Source organism: Lathyrus oleraceus, chromosome 7 (genome assembly GCF_024323335.1).
Source record: "Lathyrus oleraceus cultivar Zhongwan6 chromosome 7, CAAS_Psat_ZW6_1.0, whole genome shotgun sequence".
NCBI classification, from domain to species: Eukaryota; Viridiplantae; Streptophyta; class Magnoliopsida; order Fabales; family Fabaceae; genus Lathyrus; species Lathyrus oleraceus.
In genome coordinates, this window is record NC_066585.1 from 34,952,865 (window position 1) to 34,975,393 (window position 22,529).

The 22,529-nt window shown below is 37.9% G+C and overlaps 1 protein-coding gene across 1 annotated transcript; it reads left to right on the forward strand.

The window, feature by feature from the left end:
- Positions 1-20,880: 20,880 nt before the first annotated feature.
- Positions 20,881-22,118, forward strand: LOC127108443 (delta-aminolevulinic acid dehydratase, chloroplastic-like). Its single transcript, XM_051045913.1, has one exon. The coding sequence runs from the start codon at positions 20,913-20,915 to the stop codon at positions 21,822-21,824; it is 912 nt and encodes a 303-aa protein (XP_050901870.1). The 5' UTR covers positions 20,881-20,912; the 3' UTR covers positions 21,825-22,118.
- The last annotated feature ends 411 nt before the right edge of the window (positions 22,119-22,529 follow it).

Below are 22,529 nucleotides of genomic sequence, written 5' to 3' on the forward strand. Positions count from 1 at the left end.
AGATTTTATACTTGAAAATGAAAGATTGTGATGAACCATTGCTAGAAGAAGGGCCAGAACCTGGTTCCCATTGGGGCATGGTATTTGATGGAGCTGTTAATCAGTATGGTAATGGCATTGGGGCAATGATTATTACTCCTCAAGGCACACATTTTTCGTTTACAGCTAGATTAACTTTCAAGTGTACAAATAATATGGTAGAGTATGAAGCTGGCATTATGGGGCTCGAAGAGGCCATTGATCTCAGAATCAAGTATTTAGACGTCTATGGAGATTCAGCTTTGGTCGTGAATCAAATCAAAGGTGAATGGGAGACGAATCAACCCGGTTAAATACCATATAGAGATTATGCAAGGAGGATTTCAACTTTCTTTACAAAGGTTAAGTTTCATCATATCCCTCGAGATGAGAACCAGATGGCAAATGCTCTTGCAACATTGGCTTCAATGATCGTGGTAAAATATTGGAATGAGGTTCCCAATTTGATTGTGATGTGTCTTGATAGGCCAGCTCATGTGTTCGCTGTTGAAGCGATCAAAGACGAAAAGTTGTGGTATTACGACATCAAGTGTTTCCTCCAAAGTCAGATTTACCCGCCTGGGGCATCTTTGAAAGATAAGAAGACTTTGAGAAGATTATCCGGTAATTTCTACTTTAATGGTGATATACTATACAAGAGAAACTTCAACATAGTTTTGCTCAGATGCGTGGATAGACACAAAGCAGGCTTGTTGATAACCGAAGTGCATGAAGGTTCCTTTGGTACTCATTCCAATGGATATGCAATGGTGAAGAAGATGTTGCGAGCAGGTTACTATTGGCTGACAATGGAATCTGATTGTTGCAAGTTTGTGAAGAAATGCCACAAGTGTCAAATCTATGCTGATAAGATTCATGTTCCTCTGACACTATTGAATGTTATCTCTTCCCTCATGGCCATTCTCCATATGGGGAATTGATATGATTGGGACGATTGAGCTCAAAGCTTCAAATGGACATCGTTTCATTTTGGTGGCAATTGACTACTTCACAAAATGGGTTGAAGCGGCATCGTATGCAAATGTAACCAAGCAGGTTGTTGTAAGATTTATCAAGAATCAGATCATATGTCGTTATGGTGTGCCAAGTAAGATCATTACTGATAATGGATCGAACTTGAATAACAATATGGTGGAAGCTCTTTGTAAAGACTTAAAAATTGCACATCATAATTCTTCTCCCTATAGACCCAAGATGAATGGGGCTGTTGAAGCTGCGAACAAGAACATCAAGAAGATTATCCAGAAGATGGTTGTCACATATAAGGATTGGTATGAGATGCTCCCTTTTTCTTTGCATGGGTACCATACATTTGTCCGCACTTCAATAGGGGCAACCCATTTCTCTCTTTGTATGGTATGGAAGTAGTGTTCCTCGTAGAGGTTGAGATTCCTTTATTACGTGTGCTCATGGAAGCCAAGTTGACTGAAGTTGAATGGTGTCAGACCAGGTTTGATCAGTTGAATTTGATTGAAGAGAAGAGATTGACTGCCATTTTCCATGGTCAGTTATATCAGCAGAGGATGAAGAAAGCTTTTGATAAGAAGGTCAAATCTCGTGTGTTCAGAGAATGTGACCTTGTGCTTAAGAAGATTTTTTCGTTCAAGCCAGATTCCAGAGGAAAATGGACTCCCAATTATGAAGACCCATATGTTGTCAAGAGAGCCTTTTTAGGCGGTGCATTGATTCTTACAACTATGGATGGTGAAGAGTTCACTCGTCCTGTGAACGCAGATGCAGTCAAGAAATACTTCGCCTAAAAAATAAAAAGAACAACTCGCTAAGTTGAAAACCCGAAAGGGCGACTTAGGCAAAAATGAGCGTCTCGGTGGATTGAAAACTCGAAAGGGCGATCCAGGCAAAAATTAGAGACATAAAACAGAAAGAATTTCCCGATAAGTTAAGTACCCCACCTTGGGGAAACTTATGCAAAAATTAGGGATTATGGCAAGTAACTGTATCCTGCTGATCTTCAGTGATTTTTTTGAAGACTTGTTTGAGCACAAGAGTTGATGTTGGTTCATCTTCAGCAGCGGTCAAGAGCACAGTGGATATCAAGATTTGGTAGAAGGATTAAGGATCATTTGTATTCAATGTACCCCTTTTCCATGTAAATTACCATTTTCAACTTTGTAAAATCTATGGAGTCTTGTCATTTATAGACTACCATTCTATTAAATAAAGTTGAGCTTTTATCCAATTGTTTCTATTCCTATTTACTTCAGCCAATAGTTTTAAATTTTATTATGATCATTTTGAAATTAAATTTTTAAGTCAAAATCAAGTTTTCTTTAATATATAAAAGCAAGAACTTTTCCAAAGCAAGTAACAGTAATATCAACAACATTTCAGTGAAAAGCAAGTTCTTAAGTGTGAAGCATCTGAGGTTCCCCAAGCAGTAACTCTTCGGGTATCCCTAGTCATCAGTGTTAATTCGTTTCCTCAGTAGAGTGTTGTTATCCCTAGCTAACGGATTCAGTTCCCTAATAGAGTGTTTGATTCCCCAGTGGAGTTTCTTTCTGTTTCCCCAGCTGAGTTGGTTGACTCATATACTCTGTGGCGTATTGTTTTCTCCAGTGAAGTCGCCCAAATGTTTGTACATCCTAGTGGAGTTTATTTCTCCATCCCCAACAGAGTTTCAACCTTCCCAGCGGAGTTCATTTTTCCTCAGTAGATAGATCGTCATCAGAAGATGTTTGATCTCTCCCCAGTAGATCGCCTTGGTGTCCCCACCGATCTTCGTATCTTTGCTCCCAGTCAGAGTTTCATCCTGGTTTCTGAGCAGCTTTTTGTTTTGTTCCCCAGTAGGGTTGTCTCCCATTTTTATGGTGTTGACCTAAAATTCCCTACGGTTTGGATGTTTTATCCTCAGTGGATCTCTTTCCTTAGCCAAGGTTGAGCCTTTGGGATGTTGATCTCTCTGTTCTCCAGCAATTTGTCTCCATGATTTTTATGGATTGACCAAGGATTGTAGCGGTGGTTCAATTTCTTTGCAACACCTTTGTATCCTTCGCAATCGTTTTGTCAGCATAATCACCATATATACATAAGCATATACATTCATATAAATTCATGATTTGCATATCCTGCATCTTCATATTTGATTTGTTTGAGATTTTCATTCTCTGTTATGGCGGTATTTTATCCCCATACCGAATCTGGTGTTTGTCCTCTTTTTACGGTAGAGTGTCAGCCCCTAAGCAGAAACGACTTTAACTTTTCTCTGTTTCCCCCATTGAGCTTGTTTCCTCGTGGATGGTTGTTATTTCAATTTCCTCTCCAACAAGTTTTCTGGAGGGAATTACTCCCCTTGAGTTATGACCTCATTGGGTTGAGTCTTGATTGACCGTTTTCTTTCTAGCTCTTACCTAGATAGATATTCTGGTCCCCTAAGAGTGTATTACCTAGCAACTGGTAATATTCTTCTTAGTTTGCAAATTGTTACTTCTTTCCCAATACCCGGCAAAAGTACCCTTTTCTTCTCAGCAGTATCCCTGGAGGATCTATTCCTCGAAGAGTATATCCTTGATATGTTCATCCTAACCGGTGACGGGTATCTTTTCTTTCCCCCGTAGAGTCTATCCTTGATATGTTCACTTTAACCAGTGAAGGATATTCTATCCTTTGGTATTCTACCCATTAAAAAGGTAGTTGTAATCCCTATTTGGTTCCTCAGAGAGTTAATCCTTGATATGTTCATCTTAATCGATGACGGGTTTTCTTCTCCTTGTCGGTCTTCTACCCAGTAACCGGTAGTTATAAATCCTACTTCTTTTTTCCCCTGTGCGGAGTCGATCCTTGATATGCTCACCTTAACCGGTGACGGATTTTCTCTTTTGTGGTATTCTATCCAGTAACTGATAAATGTAATCCCTACTTTTGTTCCCCTTTTCAGAGTCTATCCTTGATATGTTCACTTTAACCGGTGACGGATTTTCTCTTTGATTGGTCTACTACCCAGTAACCGGTAGTTGTAAATCCTACTTTGTCCCCTCGCAGAGTCTATCCTTGATATGTTCATCCTAACCGATGACGGATTTTCTCTCCGACGGTTTTCTATCCAGTTTTCGATAGATGTAATTCCTTCCTTTTTGGTCAGTAGGTATATCCTTGATATGTTCATCCTAACTGATGACGAGTATCCTCCTTGACATTTCCCAGGCAAGTCTATCCTTGATATGTTCATCTTAACCGATGTCGGATTTTCTTCCCTGGCGAGTTTATCCTTGATATGTTCATCTTAACCGATGACGGATGCTCTCACCCTTTGGTCTTCTGCCCAGTAACTGGTAGTTGTAAATCCTATTTTCTGCAGTGTTCCCCAGCAAGATTGTTCTTACCCATTAACCGGTAATGAATACTCCCTATTGGCTTTTCCTCAGCGAGTTATCCTTGATATGTTCATCTTAACTGGTGACGGATGTTCTCTCTGTCAGATCTTTATTATCTCTTTACCCAATAACAGGTAGCAGATAATAGATTTTCGCTCCTCCTGTGTTGAAGTTTATTTCTTCCCTAGTTGAGTTGAGTGCGTGTTTCCTTAGTGAAATCACTTCCCCTGCATGATTCAAGTATTTCAGTTTTATCCTGACTTGCTAGTATCCCCTGCAGATGTTTTGTTTCCCCGGTTGAGTCTTTCCATTTTGTATGGATTTCCTCGAGTCCCCTAGTAGTTTTAAGTCGTAGCCTGGCCTACGCATAACTCCCTTTCCCCCAGAGTCTCTGTCTCCCCAGTGAGTTTTCCTTATGGAATGCATTATACTCCTGCAGACTTTCGGTCTCTCTGATTTCTTTTCCTCTGTGGCAATATTTCCCCACAAAGCATTAACTTTTGCATTCATATCATATGCATCATGAGGTCTCATAGGGACCAAAATTTGTTTCTCTATGTTGTTATTTAAGCCCATTCTACTGTGTCGAGTCGAAGATTTTAACCTTCATCTCCTCAATTAGAATGTCCTTAAATAGGGGCAACTGTAAGACCCCAATTTTGACCCTAAGATCCCTCATGCATCCTATCATAAGCATTAGCATTGGGATCATACCTTGGCATCCTCCTTACCCCTTTTCATTGGGTTTGTTTTGGGAGAGATCACCAAGCACTTTGTGATTATATCATACTTGTATATTATCATTTCACTAACCAAAATACCAAAACTATGTCTTTATATCTATCTAATTCTTTTGTAGGTAGGGGCATGATTTCCTTGATTCATTGATCACATCTAGGGTTTGAGACCCTCATGAACAAAGGGCACAATCAAGAATTGATTCAAGAGTGGTTATAAGCATCATATATGAGTCCCATTGTCCTCTACATGTTATATTGATCAAGTTTTCTTCAAGAGTTTGAGGGTGATTTGCCTTGGAAACCCTAGTTTGACTGGGCATCTTGAGTAACTTCTCCAACAAGCTATCTCACCAATTGATCAAATTTCTAAAGGGGGAACTGAAAATTTCATCATCTTATGCATATATGATCTACCATGAGCCAATAAAGTCAAGAGAATTGGAAATTAGCAAGTTGGTTGATGGTGGTTGGCCAGATGAATTCATCTGATCAAAATTGGGTCTCCCTAGACCCTATTTCCTACAATTTTCACCATATGAAAATGATTCGAAGATAAAACTTACTCTAAATGACATTGTAAACAACTTTCACATTGAAACCAAGATCTAGTTTTTCTTGGAAAATCATTTTCTATGTTGAAACATTATAGGTCATTTTGTCTAAACCCTAATTTGAAAGTCAACTTCCCAAGGCCATAACTTGCTCAATTTTTATGAGATGAAAGATTTCCAAGTTACACAATCACATTTAATGTGTCTAATTCAACTTTCATTCTTTGAGTAGGAGCTAATTCAACTTCTTTGAACATGTGATATGAGGCTACACTATAGGTCACTTTTGACCTATACCATTGATCAAGTGATTTTTCCAAACATCAAAAATGCATAACTCTATCATTTAAAATCCAAATGAAATGAAATTAGTGACCATTTTGAATGCCTTTGAGAGAGCTACAACTTTGATGGAGACACTTTTCTCATTTGAAGCTCCTATAAAAAGTTAAGCAAGGTGGAATATTGCGACATATGGCTTGATACTTAGAAAATTCTTGATATGTCAAATTTTTCCAAACTTCCACCTCAAATATCTCCAAGTTACAAGATCCAAATGAAAAAGTGTTCAACATAAAACTTGTTCCTCTTAATCTCGCCTTTCCAAAGAGCTAAAATTCATGCATTTTGGATGAGAAATGCATAGGCTGCGCATGGTTTAAACAGGCTGATATCATTTGGCAAGGATCAATCTTCAAGTGACAATGCACATGTACCTTGCAATCCAATCCATCTTCAAAGCATTTGATCATTCATTTGGACTTTCAAACCATCATTCCATGGGCCTATGCGCCCCCATGCACCATGCTTTCATCATTTTGCCAAAATTGGAAAGTGAAAAGAGTGTGCAAATATCACATGGATTTGGCTATATATACAGCTGCATTTGCTCAGAAATCACACACAGATTGCGCCAGCTTTGAATCTCCATTCAAAACCCTTCACACTAAGAGGATAACCCTGATAAATTCATTTGAGTTTGAGCTTGAATCTCCACTGTTTTGGAGTTCAATTCTCCAGGAGTCCATTGATTCTAATCCTTTCCATTCCTCTTCTGCAAGCAATTGAAATGAAGCCAAGCACGATTCAGATCAAGATCTAGCAAGCTCAGACCTCCATTAAAGGTAATTTGCAGAAATTTTAAGCTCTTCGATTCTCCTTGATTCTTGCTCAATTCCATTGATTCTTGTGTTGTCTGAAGTCCTACCAATGTAGGCAAGAAGATTGAGTTGCTTTGAGGCCAAATCGAAGCAACTCAGATCATGAACCTCATTTTTCAATTCCACATATCTCTCAATATAGTTGGAATTGGAAGAATTGGAGGTGATATTCGTGCTCCGTGATGTTTTCTTGTTAAAATCATATCCCTGTTTTGAATTTTAGTGATGGTTCATGTTGACCAGTCAGGTGAAGCTCACCGGAGAAGACAACCGGAGCTCTAGCTCCGGTGATGATGTGTCTTGAGTCTGAGCCATGGGATCCAACTTCCACGTTTTAATCTTAGCCGTGCATTGTGATTAGTCATGTTACAGCGTTGTTGACTAGGACATTGGTGGAACGCGCGTTGTGGATCATCAGATCTGCCACCTCAATTAATGAGGGAGATCTGATGGCCCACGTATTTCAGCATTTTTTGAATTTCCATTTAATTTCATTTTCTTTCAATAATTCATAATAAATTTAATATTGATCCAAAAAATATGTGACTTTCACCAAAAAAATTCAAATATTTTTCTCTTTCATATTCTGAATTAAAATTATTTTTTTGATCATTATTAATATTTTTCATTTGTTTTTAATTGTTTAAAAATATTTGTAAGTGTCCAAAAATTATGATTTTTTTTCTCCAAGGTCCTTTGACCTTGTTTGACCTATGATAAATCTCATGGCCATTTATTTGGTGTTTTGATGAGATTTTAGGATTTGGACAAAACATATTTGAATTTAATGCATTATTTTATTATTTTTAATTGAATAAATGATATTTTAATTGTGTTGACCATTTGTATTGACTTAATTGAGTTTCTTATTTGTTGTTGGGCCTTGGTCAAGGTTGATTTGACTTTGTCAAGTTAATATTATTGGATTTAGGGGATTGATGGAATGTACATTCCATCTCCCAAAATGAATGAATAATATTAATTTGGTAAAAGTCCTCCTTTGACCAATTTGTGATCTCATTCATCCTTTTCCCTCTTCATTTAATTCTCCTTCTTCATCCATTCATTTTCAATTGGCCAATGACATCTCAAAATCCTAATGCTAGTTGATTGAAAGATTAACATGAGTATGGATGAGATTAAGCCACACCTTTGCATTTTTTGTGTGTGTGGTATGTTTAATGAGCATAGTTCATAATACTATGTCTCCAACATGCACTAACACCAAAAGTTTATTGCCCGGCCTCAAATAGTTGTGACTTCTAAATAAGTCCAATTATGATTGCTTAACATAGCACTAAATTTCTGACACAAAAGGCATAAGCATTCTAGTTAGTGAGATTGTAAGTCTCCCCTCTTCCATGGTATTGTATGGAAACTTGGCCTTCTTTCCTTACTTTGGAAGATGTTTCGGTTCAAGGATCCATGCTTGTGGCAAGTGGGTTGAGTGTTCTCTAAAGAATGTCTTAAAATCAAAAAGTAAAACAAAATTAACTACTAACTTACTAACCATTAACTTTTACTTTCAAGCTTTTAATTTAATGCAATTGACTTTTACTATTCTATTATCATTTGCCACTATACATATCATTCTAATTGTTTATGTTAATGTAATTTTTCCTTTGTCCACTTGGACCATATTATGTGATATTATTTTGCTTTGTGTATATCTTGCTTGCTTGTTTGGTCTTTGACCATGAATACACTTAATAATAATAAAAACCCTAAAAGACTTTTGAGTGGACTGTTGGTTTGATCTTGCCCAATTGGACTTAGAGTTTAGGCAACATTCCTTTGCTAATGGACTTAGCCAATGCCAAATTGTTGAAGAACCAAGTGCTTGCAAATTTGAAGTTCATCTGATACATCATTCAAGATTTCTCCAATTCATATGCCATGTTGATCATTGTTAAGCTGTTATGTGGAACCTATGACTAGTGGAATTCATCTGTTGCATGGGCTATTTTGAAGAAGATCATGAAGTGGATAAGCTTGGATGAGGTCATATTTATTTGATGCCTTTGATCTTCAAGATTGATATTGTCATACCCCAAAATTTGCCCGTTAATCTTTCAACACATTTTTCAAGACATTGATCTTAAAGGAACAAAGGCCCAGCACACAGGTGGCCCAATCCAGAAAAGGACCTAAACTGGCATGCTCGCTAGGCGAGCAAATCCTTCGCCTAGCGAACCCTTCGCTACACCACTCGCCTAGCGAAGCTTGCGAATACCAGAATTTTTGGGCTTCATTCTGAGCCCATTAGGTCACAAAAAATCACTATAAATACCAAGACCTCAGTCAGAAGAGAGGAGGACGAAAAGGAGAACGAAAACAGAGAGATAGAAAGAAGGCACAGCAAACCCTGGAGGCTAACCCAGAGAATTCAGAGCAACCCTAAAGTAACCCTAAAGGAAGCCCTGAAGGAAACTCATCTGCACAAAGGTTACCTCCGCCCAATTCAATCCGGCGCCAACCCTAAGAGTGACTTGCCAATTCAAGGTTGCAATTCAATTGCAAACAGGTTTGCATTACTATTACCGCTTTATGCTCCCAATTTTCATGTGATATTATAATTAAATTCATAAGTATATTTGAGGTTTTGCGTGTGAATTTAAGTATGCATAGAGATCCTGAATGTTTAACCATGTAATTGCTGTAGTGAATGCCATAGGGTTTGGAGCTTGCCGAAATCGTACTGCTCTAAAATTCAAAACCCGCAGCCGTTCGCTAACACATCGCTAAGCGAACATGTAGCGAGCGTTCGCTAGGCCTTCGCTAGGCGAGGCAGCAGCGAACATGACAGTCGCTGACTTTTCTGTTCTGATATTTGCTCATCTGACATGTTTTATTATCACCATGCATTGTTTACCTGACATCATTACTGTTGTGATTCCTTCTGTTTGGTGCAATTCTCGATTGCACCCTGATTTGGTATTCTGACCTGTTTGCTGAATTTTGTAAGGGTTCACATATTCCCGGAAAAGGTAGCTGGCTAGGTATTCCACTTTATTTGTGGGATACCCTTGTGGAGATTCATCCTAATTACTTAATTGATTTTAATGTGGAGATTCATCCTAATTACCTAATTGATTATAATGTGGAGATTCATCCTAATTACCTAATGGATTATAAAATATTGCCTTTGAATATGTGATCTTGGACCTCTCTTTGTTGCCTTACGGTATTACGGTATTACGGTCATGTCCCGCGAATGTGGGGATACACTTAGCAAAGACCCTTCGGTTAAATCATCATGTCCCTATAAGATAAATCATAGTCCCTCGGATGTTGCCTGCGAATATATGATTTTTGTCCCTCAATGACCCGTCGTTGTAGCCTACGGTTAAATGATGATCGTCCCTTCGAATGCTAAGGTATCCTTACAAATGTTGCCTTCAATGACCAATCGATGACCCTACGATGTCCCTTTTACATCCAAAGGATAAAACTACTTACTTCTCAATAGTAAGGACAGTTTTACCCTCATAAGGATAGGAAATGCCCATAAAGACCTTGGGTAGGTATAACTCTTAAATGCTGACTCACAACCTAAAACATTTTTCATACATCACACTTTGCAAAACATCTACTAGAAAATCACCACTTGGTATACATTCATACTAGAATCATTGCCAAGTTATATTTTTATAAACAGCTTTCAAAATTAAACGAGATAAATACTTTGTATACATTCATACAAGAATCATTACAAAGCTAAACTCTCTTTTCAAAACATTTTCTAAGCAGTTCACAAACACTTTTTCAGACAAGAAAAACATAAGTGATCCAGCAATTAAGAGCCCATGGATAACCATGGATACAAAGGGTGCTAACACCTTCCCTTTGTATAATGTACCTCCCGAACCCAAAATCTAATTAAGGTATTTCCTGTTCTTTTCCACCTTTCCTTATTGGATAAAAGAAAAGTCGGTGGCGACTCTTGCTATCCGCGACATTTGCTTTCCAAAGCAAAAACACACCACAGTCAGTTCACCGTATGACAGATATAATTATGCATTTGTGTGTTGCTTGATTCTAAAAATTCCAAGGGAATTCTGGGTTTCTATTGACATACTTGTCTATTGGATTGTAACCCATTTGGTCAGATCTTTTCAACTCTAAACTTTTAAATTTTGTGCATAGGGTAATCTCTTCATCTTCTTCTCATTTCTTTAATTTCAAAATCTCTCCCTCCATTTTAAAAAAGGAAACCTTCTTTGTGTGAACTCCTTTTGTTCTAAACTTTGACCACTTTCAAAAAGAGATAGAAACTTTGGCCTTATGCCATTGTATTTTCAAACTTATTTTCTAAAATCAAACTTGTGAATAAACTTAACTATACTTGACTTAAAATTTCAAAAAAAAACAAAAAGAACTAACTCATTCAAACCATTTTTAGGCCTTTGTGCCTTTCAAACTTAAACTTTGTTTAAATCAACACACTCATTTTGAAATTTCTAGCACAAACTACGAGGTTTTGATCCCTCATTTTTATGTTGGTACGTAGGCATAAGACCGAAGGTCTTGTCAAACACAAAAATATAATTAATGAATTCTTTTCTCATCCCCCCATTCTATTTTTATTTGTAAACATCACTTTGTACAAAATACATATGCACACAAAAAGGGCTCCCTAGGAGTACCTAGGACACTTTGGGTGCTAACACTTTCCCTCTGTGTAACCATCCCCCTTACTTGTGATCTCTGATTTTTATTAGTTTTTATATGAAAACTTCTTACTAATTGGGTTTTGTTCGTACTTTTTCCCTTTTCCCTTGGAAACAATAAAAGCGCGGTGGCGACTCTTGTTAATTGATCTCTAGCTTGTCAATAGCTTGATGATCATGAATTTCCCGCTACAGTGCCCCAACTCTCTTTTCCTAGGCAATAGATAAGGCTTGGAACGGGGTTCCAACCACATCCTCAACTTCTACATAAGAGAAAGATGGCAGGTGGCTGACCAACAACGCCTTCTCCCCGCCAACGATAACAAGCTTCCCATTCTTGACAAACTTCAGCTTCTGATGCAACGTTGAAGTAACGGCTCCTGCCTCATGAATCCATGGCCTTCCCACCAAAAAAATATAGGCCGGATGGATATCCATTACTTGGAAAGTAATTTAGAAGTCACTCGGACCTATCTTCACTAGAAGGTCCACTTCGCCAATCACAGTCTTGAGTGAACCGTCAAAAGCTTTGACGATCACGCCAATATATCTCATATGCGCTCCTTAATATGACAACTTGGACAAAGTCGAATTTGGAAGTACATTCAATGAAGACCCGATGTTTACTAACACATTTGACAGAGCATCGTCTTTACAATTCATCGAGATATGCAAAGCCAGGTTATGATTTCTACCCTCCTCAGGGAGTTCTTCATCACAGAAACTGAGATTATTGTAGGAAGTGATGTTAGCCATAATATGATCGAACTGATCCACTGTAACATCATGTTCCACATACGCTTGCTCAAGAACCTTCTGTAGTGCTTCTATGCACGCTTCTATGTTCATTAACAAAGACACTACTGAGATCTTTGAGGGGGTTTGGAGAAACTGCTCCACCATGTTGAATTCACTCTTCTTGATCAGTCGGAGTACCTCATCATCATCATTAGGCTTTAAGCCGGTGGATTCAGCAGACTGACACTTTGGATCACTAATAGACTCTACTGCAGGCACCTCAACCTTCTTATTAACAAATACATCCTCCATATTATTTGCGAACACCGACCCAAACACACGACCACTGTGGGTCACCTTGGTAACATCAGCTATGCTTACAACAGAACTGGTCATAGGCAAAGGAACCTTTTGACCATTTTTTAACATAGTAGCATTATACTTATATGGGACAGCCTTATCGGATGCATACGGGACTGGACCCGCTAACCGTATAACCAACAATGATACTGATTTGTTACTTACGATGTTACTGTTGTTGCTATCATACTGAATCACCACACTCTCAGGAGTTTTGAAAATAGGGACTATAACATTGACATCGTCATCTACATGACGGGACTGGAGAATCTGAATCAAGCCTTCATCCATTAACCTTTGGATGTCTCTCTTCACAACCACACAACCTCGGGGATTGACACTACAAATAGCACAACCATCATGATCATGCTCATAATCGCTAACCAAGCAAATATCCTTGGGCATTGTCACCAAGGACCTTCTTATGAAGCGTACATCAAATGCCTTGAACTCGCCAGGACAACCGTCCACCATATTAACAGATGAATTCCCATGGGCAAGTAGTGGGTTAGCTTTGACATCCGGTGCACGATCTTCAAAATACACCATTCCACTCTTAACCAGCTTTTGTACTTCATACTTGAGGGGGTAGCAATTCTCAATATCGTGACCGGGAGCTCCCTGATGAAAATCACAGCGGGGTTCTGGTTTTTACCACCATGGAAGTGGTTCAGGAATTTGAGGAGGATTTCTTGGTTGCAACAGGTTCTTGAGAACCAAAGATGGATATAACTCTACATAAATCATCGGAATTGGGTCGAGAGAGACCTTCTTCCTCTCAAAATTTGGTTGCTGATAATTGTTGGTATTGCTGTTGTTGTAGGTGTTTGTTCGTTGCTGTGGTTGTTGTTGTTGACGTTGTTGTTGAATTGTTGTTGACTGATTAGCTGAAAATACTAGAATTACTGATAATACTTGATGATGATGTTGACGGAGTGGTGGATTTCTTCTTTCTTGAGGCCTCATTTGCCTCCCAACTGAAACTGCATTAGCTTCACTCTCCTTCTTCTTACTGAAATTGTTGGCATACCTCTTGCTGGATGACACTTTCTCTCTAGATAACCGTCCCTCTCTGACACCTTCTTAGAGCCTCATCCCCATGTTCACCATCTCGGTAAAATCACTGGGGGAACTGGCGATCATCCGCTCATAGTAAAATGAGCTCAGGGTCTTGAGAAATTTTTTGGTCATTTCCTTTTCTTCCAAAGGAAGAGTAATCTGAGCGGCAAGTTCTCTCCATCTTTGCGCATACTCCTCGAATGTCTCCTTATCCTTCTGAGACAATGATCTCAACTGGTCTCTATCTGGATCCATATCAACATTATACTTGTATTGCTTCATGAATGCTTCGCCCAAATCATTGAACATGCGAATGCTCGCACTATCCAATCCCTTGTACCACCTCAGAGCGGCATCGGTCAAGTTGTCTTGAAAATAATGGATCAATAATTGATCATTATCAGTTTGAGTAGACATCTTTCTGGCGTACATCACCAAATGACTGAGTGGACAGGTATCCCTCTTGTATTTTTCAAATTCAGGCACTTTGAACTTCACCGGTATCTTCACATTTGGAACCAAACAAAGTTCCGTAACATCTTCCCAAACAGATCTTTACCCCTCAAAGTTTTCAATTCCTTACGCAGCTCAAGGAATTGATCCTTCATATCATCCATCTTCTCGTACACATCAGGGCCCTCAGACGGCTCAAAGTAATAGATGGTGTCTTACACACAGGGTAGAGTATGCACAACTGGTGGCGGCACAGACATGATCGGGCTAGATGCCGGCATGGAAGCAAAGGTAGGCGCAAAACCCTCAAACACAAAATTCGAAGGCATTCCCCACGAGAATCCGGCTGGCATATTGGGTGCAAAGTGAGCAGCGGTTGCAGGAACGGTAGAGGTAGTCACCTCTGAAATGACAGTCCTCTGAGGAGGAGGAGTTGCAGGTGTTGGAGAAGACTGACTCTGAGCAGCTAGGACTGACTCCATCATGGAAGTCAGACGGGAAATCTCATCCTTCAGGTCTCTCTTCTCTTATTCAAGATGCTCCATAATCCTTGAGTGATTGTCACGGGTATTGTATCGATGAGTCAGCTTGGCTGAAGCACAGAAGAAACACCAATGAGACATCTGGCGAAAGAGAAACCTGCTTATGAAAATGATGCATGAAATGCAATGCTTGATTGTTATTTCTATTTTCAAGGAACTTACTATATTATTTGAAAATACATGTATATTTAACAATAATTGTAACAATTTGATATGACCATAAAAAGCCTCTTTTATATATATAATTGGAAGGATTACACTGAGTACAATTTCAGAAGCCAAACGAGAATACAAGAGAAAAGGAGACTAGTCATCCTAAGGATCCCTAACAACAATGTCAGAAGATCTGGCTGTAGGCGTGTACTTCCTTCGAATGCGTCAGATCTCGGTCTCAAAAGAAGCCTTCATCTGAGTCTTCTCGAGGACAAGCTGATCAACAATCTTCTTCCAAGCAACAGAAGGTTGAGGCATACTAGAGGAAGATGAAACCTCTGGCTCTCTCTGTCTCTTCGTCACTCTATCTTTAAGTAGCTCAATAAGTGCATCTTTGTCCTTAGACTCAAGCTGCAACTCCTCATGCTTTCGGCTTAAAGCATGGAAACACTCTTCCCACATGTCCTTCTCTCACTTCATCTTGGCGAGTGCGTATTCCAACTCCTCTACATCTTGGTTAGGGAGAGTTAATGGCTCAACCATAACCATAGACATAGGTTTTTCACAAGCATATGGCACCTTCAACTCCATAGCTCTCTTCTTCACCCAAAGAGTGTAAGCTTCCAAAGCTACACAATTGCACGGACCAAGCTCAGATCTTCCTTTCCTATGTATATTATGCCAAGCATGCACCATCTTATGCTTCAAATGTTGGGGATCTTTACCCTCTTGATAGAAAAGACCTTCTAACAAAGTGTTATTAGGTTTGTCTCTCAAGGGGAACCCAAGTTGACGACGAGCCAGAGTAGGGTTGTAGTTAATTCCTCCTTGTGTACCAATGAGAGGCACATTAGAGAATTCACCATAACAATCAATAATCTCCAAACTACTCAATGAAGAATCATACCAAACTATATCATAATTAGTGAGAGACATAAGTCTCTGAGACCACCATAGACATTGTTTGTTCTCCACAAAAGCAAGCGTCTGAGGCAATTGCGAAATAAACCACTTGTACTCGTAGTTCCTGGTATCAATTTCAAAGTGCGTGTGTTGCTTTTAACAAAATTTTAAGTTTAACCAAGGCACAAAAGGCCTAAAATGATTTGAATGGGTGTTATTTCTTTTTGGCTTTTGAAATTTTAAGTCAAGTATAGTTAAGTTTATTTACAAGTTTGATTTAAGAAAAAGTTTGAAAATGCAATGGCATAAGGCCAAAGTTTCTAATTTGCAATATGGTAAAAGTTTAGAAAACAGATACAATCAAAGAAGATTTTAAAAGGGGGAGAGATTTGAAATTAAAAAAGTGGGGAAGAGATTAATCCTAAGCATAAATTTAAAAGTTGAGAGTTGAAAAATCTGACCAATGGGCTGCAATCCAATAGACAAGAATGTCATATAGAAACCCAAATTTCCCACACAAGATGTTTTTCAGGGTTTTTGTTCTTATTATGTACATTAAGGTAAAAAGACCACACAATCAAACGAGTATATACAACACAATATATCACAAAATATGGTCCAAGTGGACAAAGTGAAAATGACATAAAAGTAAACAACTTGAATGGTATGAATAATGGCAAATGAATAAGGCTTAAAAATTAAAGTGCATTAAAAATAAATGACTTAAAATTAAATGTTAGTTGTTAGTAAATTAGAGATTAGTATTGCTTTTGCTTTGCTTTTGTTTAAGTCATTCTTTGGAGAACACTCAACCCACTTATCACAAGCATGGATCCTTGAACCAAGACATCTTCCAAAGGAAGGAAAAAAGGCCAAGTTTCCACACAATACCATGAAAGATGGGAGACTTACATTCTCACTAACTAGAATGTTATGCCTTTTGTGTCAAAAATTTAGGGCTATGTTAGGCAATCGTAATTGGACTTATGTAGAAGTCGCAACTATTTGAGGTCGGACAATAGATCTTGGTGTTAATGCATGTTAGAGACATAGTATAATAGACTATGCTCATGAAACATACCACACACAAAAAGGATATACAAAGTGAGGGACCTAATCTCATTCATACTTATGTTGATTTTGCAATCACCTAGCCTTAGGATATAGAGATATCATAGGTCCATGACATGAATGGATAAAGAAGGGGTATGAGATGAAAAGGGAGGGGGAATGGATCAAACACAAATTGGTCAAAGGAGGACTTTTACCAAATTAAGATCATTCATTCATTTTGGGAGATGGAATGCACATTCCATCAATCCCCTAAATCCAATGATCTTGACCTAGAAAAGTCAAATCAGCCTTGACCAAGGCCCAACAACACAAGTCAAACTCACAAAGCCAAATAAAATAGCTCTACACAATTAATTTGGAATTTAAACAATTAAAAATAATAAAAATATGCATTAAATCAAATTATGGTTGGCCAATTTCCTAAAACCTCATCAAAACACCAAAGAAATGGCCATGAGATTTATCATAGGTCAAACAAGGTCAAAGGACCTTGGAGAAATTTTTTCAGAATTTTTGGAAACTTAAAAGTATTTTTAAACAATTAAAATTATTCACAAAATCAATTAAATCGTGAGAAATATTAATAATGATCCAAAAAATAATTTTAATTCAGAAAATAAAAGAGGATTTTATTTTTTAAAAATTGGTGAAACTCCCATATTTTTTGGATCAATATTAAATTTAATATGAATTAATGAAAATCAGACAAATAAAATGAAAATTGAATTAATCAGAAAAACGTGGACCACTTGATCTCCCTCATTAATTGAGGTGGCAGATCAAGTAGTTTGAAACGCGCATTCCACCAAACACACGAGTCAGCGTGCTACATCAATGGTATTCAAAAGCAACGCTCAAGATTAAAATGCCAAGGCTTGATCATGTGGCTCAGAACACGTCAAACACATCGCCGGAGTAAACCACCGGTCATCTTCTCCGATGACCCTGGCCGGACTGGTTCTTTCATTACCATCACAAAAATGAAAAAGAAGGACATCATCTTAAAGAGAAAATGGCACTGATCACGAGACTGACCTCATTTTAAACATACTCCAAGTATATTGAGAGATACATGGAGTTGAATTTTGAGGTGTATGAACTGAGTTGCTTCGATTTGACCTCAAAGCAACTTAATCTTCTTGCCTACATTGGTAGGACTTCAGACAACCAAGGATCCAAGAGAATTGATGAGAATTGAGAGAGAATCAAAGAGAAGAAAAATCTGGAAAAATACCTTCAATATTGTGCAGAACTTGATTTCTCTTGCTTCAATTCGTGTTTGATCTTGCTCAAGAGGCTTGCAGAAGTAACTTAGGATTGGTACAAGGTTTTGGATCCTAGAGTTTTTGAATCTCCAAACAGTGAGATTCAAACTCAAATTTCAAATGAAATTTCTCGGGTTTTCCTTTCAAATGTGAGGGTTTCAAGTGTGGGAGGCAAAGCTAGCATGCCAGGGTCCAATTTTTGATGCCAAAGGCCTCTTATTTATAGCTCAAGCAAGTGTTATTTGCACCTTTCAAAATATTTCCAAATTTGGCAAAGTGAAGTGCATGCTTGCATGGGCGTGTACAGGCCCATGAAGCTACTCAATTCAGTCCATATGTAAGTGTAATTGAGTCTGAATGTGGATTGTGATGCAAGGCAAAAGTGTATTATTGTTTGAAGATTGATCCTTGCCAATTGATGCATCCATGTTCAGACCATACGCAGACCCCTCAAACCTTGTCCAAAATGAATGAATTTGGACTCTTTGGAAAGTTTAGATCAAGATGAACATCTTTTATGTTGAATACTTTTCCATTTGGAGCTTGTATCATGATGAATTTCGAGGTGGAAGTTTGGAAGTTTCGACATGTCAAAAAAAATTCGAAGTGTTAAACCATATGTTCAATTATTCCACCTTGGCTAACTTTTTATGTGAGCTTCAAATGAGAAAAGTGTCTTCATCAAAGTTGTACATCTTTAGAAACCCTTCAAAATTGTCACAAATTGGACCTCATTTGGATTTAGGATGAATGAGTTATACATTTTTGAAGTTGATGAAAATTACTTGTTCAATGGTATTGGTCCAAAATGACCTATAACGTATCCTCATATGACATGCTCATAAAAGTTGAATTAGATCTTCCTCAAAACATCAAAGTTGAATTAGACACCTTGCATTTGATTGTGCAACTTGTAAATATTTCATCTCATAAAAATTGAGCAAGTTATGGCCTTGGGAAGTTGACTTTCAAATTAGGGTTTAGACAAAATGACCTATAATCTTTCGACATAAAAAATGACCTTCCAAGCAAAACTAGCTCTAGATATCAACATGAAAGTGGTTTGGAATGTCATTTATAGTAACTTTGGTCTTGGAATCATTTTCATATGATGAAAATTGTAGGAGATAGGGTCTAGGGGAACCCGGTTTTGACTAGTTGACTTCCTCTGGTCAACCTCCATCAACCACCTTGCTAAATTGCAATTCTCTTGACTTTTTCGATTCTTGGGAGATCACATATGCATAGGAGGATGAAATTTGAGATTCCCCTTGAAATATTTGATCAATTGGTGAAGAAGCTTGTTGAAGAAGTTACACAAGATACCCAAATGAACTAGGGTTTCCAAGGCAAACCAATTCCAAACTCTTGAAGAAATCTTGATCAAAGTAACATGTAAAGATAATGGGGACTAATATATGATGCCTAGAGACATTGTGGAGCATTCCTTGGTTGAGATCTTCGCAATGAGGGTCTTAAACCCTAGATGTGAACTTGATGGATCAAATGTGATCATGTGCCTTACCTACAAAAGAAGTAGACAAATGCAAAGACATATTTTTGGTTTTTGGTTAGTAAATGATAAAATAACAAGTATGATACAATCACATGGTACTTGGTGATCTCTCCCAAAACAAACCCAATGAGTAAGGGGTAAGAAAGGTGCCAAGGTATGATCCTAATGCCAATGCATCTGATGAGATAACATGAGGGGTCTTAGGGTCAAAATTGGGGTCTTACACAATGGATTCAGAGTTTTCCGCGCTACCCCCATATTCAAAGACCCCACTGATTATTTAGAATGGTTAAAGAAAATAGAGAAAGCTAAATCCCAGAACTGGAAAGACACGAGTGTCATACCCCAATTTTGACCCTGAATCACTGATTCAATACATTCATCATAGCTATTGCATGTCTATATAGCATACCATGCATTCCATACCGCATAGTGCCTAAAATATCAGTCGAAACAATTTTTTCGGATCTACAGACAAACCGGTTGAACTAATCAACGGATGTGCGTCAAATCAGTGAACGAAAAATTTTAAAATCAAGCTTCTAGGCATCAATTTTATTAATCTACGTTTCGCGTAGTTTAATCTGGTATGCTCGATTTATTTTTCAGCTAATTTTTCGGCCACTTTCTGATCAGCTCAAGCCTGTTTAACTGGTCAAAATTTATTTCAAAATTAAAAAAACGTTGTATTTTTCCAATAAGTTTATTTCACATTGATCATTTTTGTGCATTTATTTTAATTTTTCGAGCATTTTTGCGCACATCTTTTATTCATTTTGAGTCCGTTTATTTATATATTTTTTAACACATTCACAAGAAATAAATAGGATTATTCATATTTTCATTTCAATTTTATTTTGATTATCTAATTAAAAAATATTAAATAAAAATGATTAAAATATTTATTTGTTTTATTTATTTTTATTTAATAAAACACGTATATTTATTTTTGTTTATTTAATTTTTAAACTAATTTTATCGGTTAAAATGATTAAAAGGGACATTTTGGTCTTTGTGTGTCAAGAGAACCCTAGAAATCCTTACTATTTAAACTAATGTCATTAGCTCATGAGAGAAAGAACCCAACAGTTGCATAGCGGCGGACCTAATCCTTACTCCCTCCTCACTCATTAACATCGTCTCCCTTCTGCTCCCAAATCATCAGCCTTCACTCCCTCACGAAACCCTAAATCCACCGCCACCCTTTCCTCTTCCGCCTCACCAACACAACACAAACCCTTTTCGAATTCTCCAAACTCCCTCATCCTCACAATCTACACCGCAAACCTAACCGTCACCGGCGATTTTCACCACCTTCTCTCAGAATTCCAAGCCTTAATCTCTCAATCATCGTCATTATGGCTTCTTCAACCATTCCAAACACACCCTTAACCTTGGATTCCCACACCTTTGTTGATCCCAAATCACCACTGACGTTATCCAACTATCTTAGCTTTTCTTCATCAAAGCGCCGACAACCTCCAAGTCTTTTCACGGTCGGAGCAAGTGACTCCGATTTCGAAGCCGCGGTTGTTGCCGGTAAAGTACCGGAAGCACCTCCAGTACCGCCTACACGGGCGTCACCAGCTGGAACCCCAGTCGTTCCTTCACTTCCAATTCAAAGGTGTCCCCGCCGTAATAGAAGATCGCCTGCACTTAGATCGGCGTTTCAGGAAACAACTCTATCACCTGCTAATTTTGTACATCCACTGTTTATACATGAAGGTGAGGAGGATACCCCTATTGGGGCTATGCCTGGATGCTACAGGTTTGGTTGGAGACACAGACTTTTGGAAGAGGTTGCAAAAGCACGGGATTTTGGTGTTAACAGTGTTGTGCACTTCCCCAAAATTCCAGATGCTTTGAAGACCCCCACAGGAGATGAAGCATATAATGGAGGTGGTTTAGTGCCTCGGTCTATACGATTGCTCAAGGATAAGTACCCTGATCTTATTATTTACACAGATGTTGCATTAGATCCTTATTCGTCAGATGGACATGATGGCATAGTCAGAGAAGACGGAGTTATTATGGATGATGAGACTGTTCATCGGCTTTGTAAACAAGTTGTAGCCCAGGCACGGGAGGGAGCAGATGTTGTCAGCCCCAGTGATATGATGGATGGTCGGGTAGGAGCTATGCGAGTAACTCTCGATGCTGAAGGCTTTCAGCATGTTTCTATTATGTCATATACTGCAAAGATCACCTCTCAACAATCTCCTTTCATCTTCGGAAAGCCGCTACTCCAACAACAAACACGAGAAACCTAGGTTTTAAAGGTTTGGATTGGTGCAGGTTGGACCTTACAAGTTTGGTTTGAGTTTAGAACATGTTTGTTGCAGGTTCATAGGTTGCATCAGTTCTGCAACCAGTTCCTTGTTCTGGTTTAGTAAGTTGACTTGGTGTTGATTTGTGGTGATGCCGTTAATTTGTACTTCTATCATGTTAATCCTATGTTAAGTTGTTGTACCAAGCATTGGTTAGTGAATGTTGGTTAATTAGATGATGCAAATGTTAATTGGGATTGTTAGATTTATTGAATAGGACTGTTAGATTAACATGCTGATTGATATGCCTAATGGTGATTTTACTGAAAAATCCAACCTTTTAAACCATTCCAATTTATAAAAAAAATTCAATTAGGTTATTTAATTCATATAACTAATTATTAATCGCCAAGATGAGTAATTAAGGTCATTGTTTCATTTTGGTCATAAATTAAATTATTTTTTTCAATTTTAATTTATTTTAAAATCCAATTCATTTTAAGACCACTTATCATAAATTAAATTACTTTTCAATTTTAATTTATTTTAAAATTAAATTCATTTTAAAACCATTCCAATTTCAATTTAAATCATGTCTCGATTTATTTGAATTAAACCTTGACCAGGTATCAATTGACCTCTCTTAAACCAAGTGCAATATTCAATTGTCTTTTCTCCATTTTGTTTTATTTTTTATACTTGCTATTT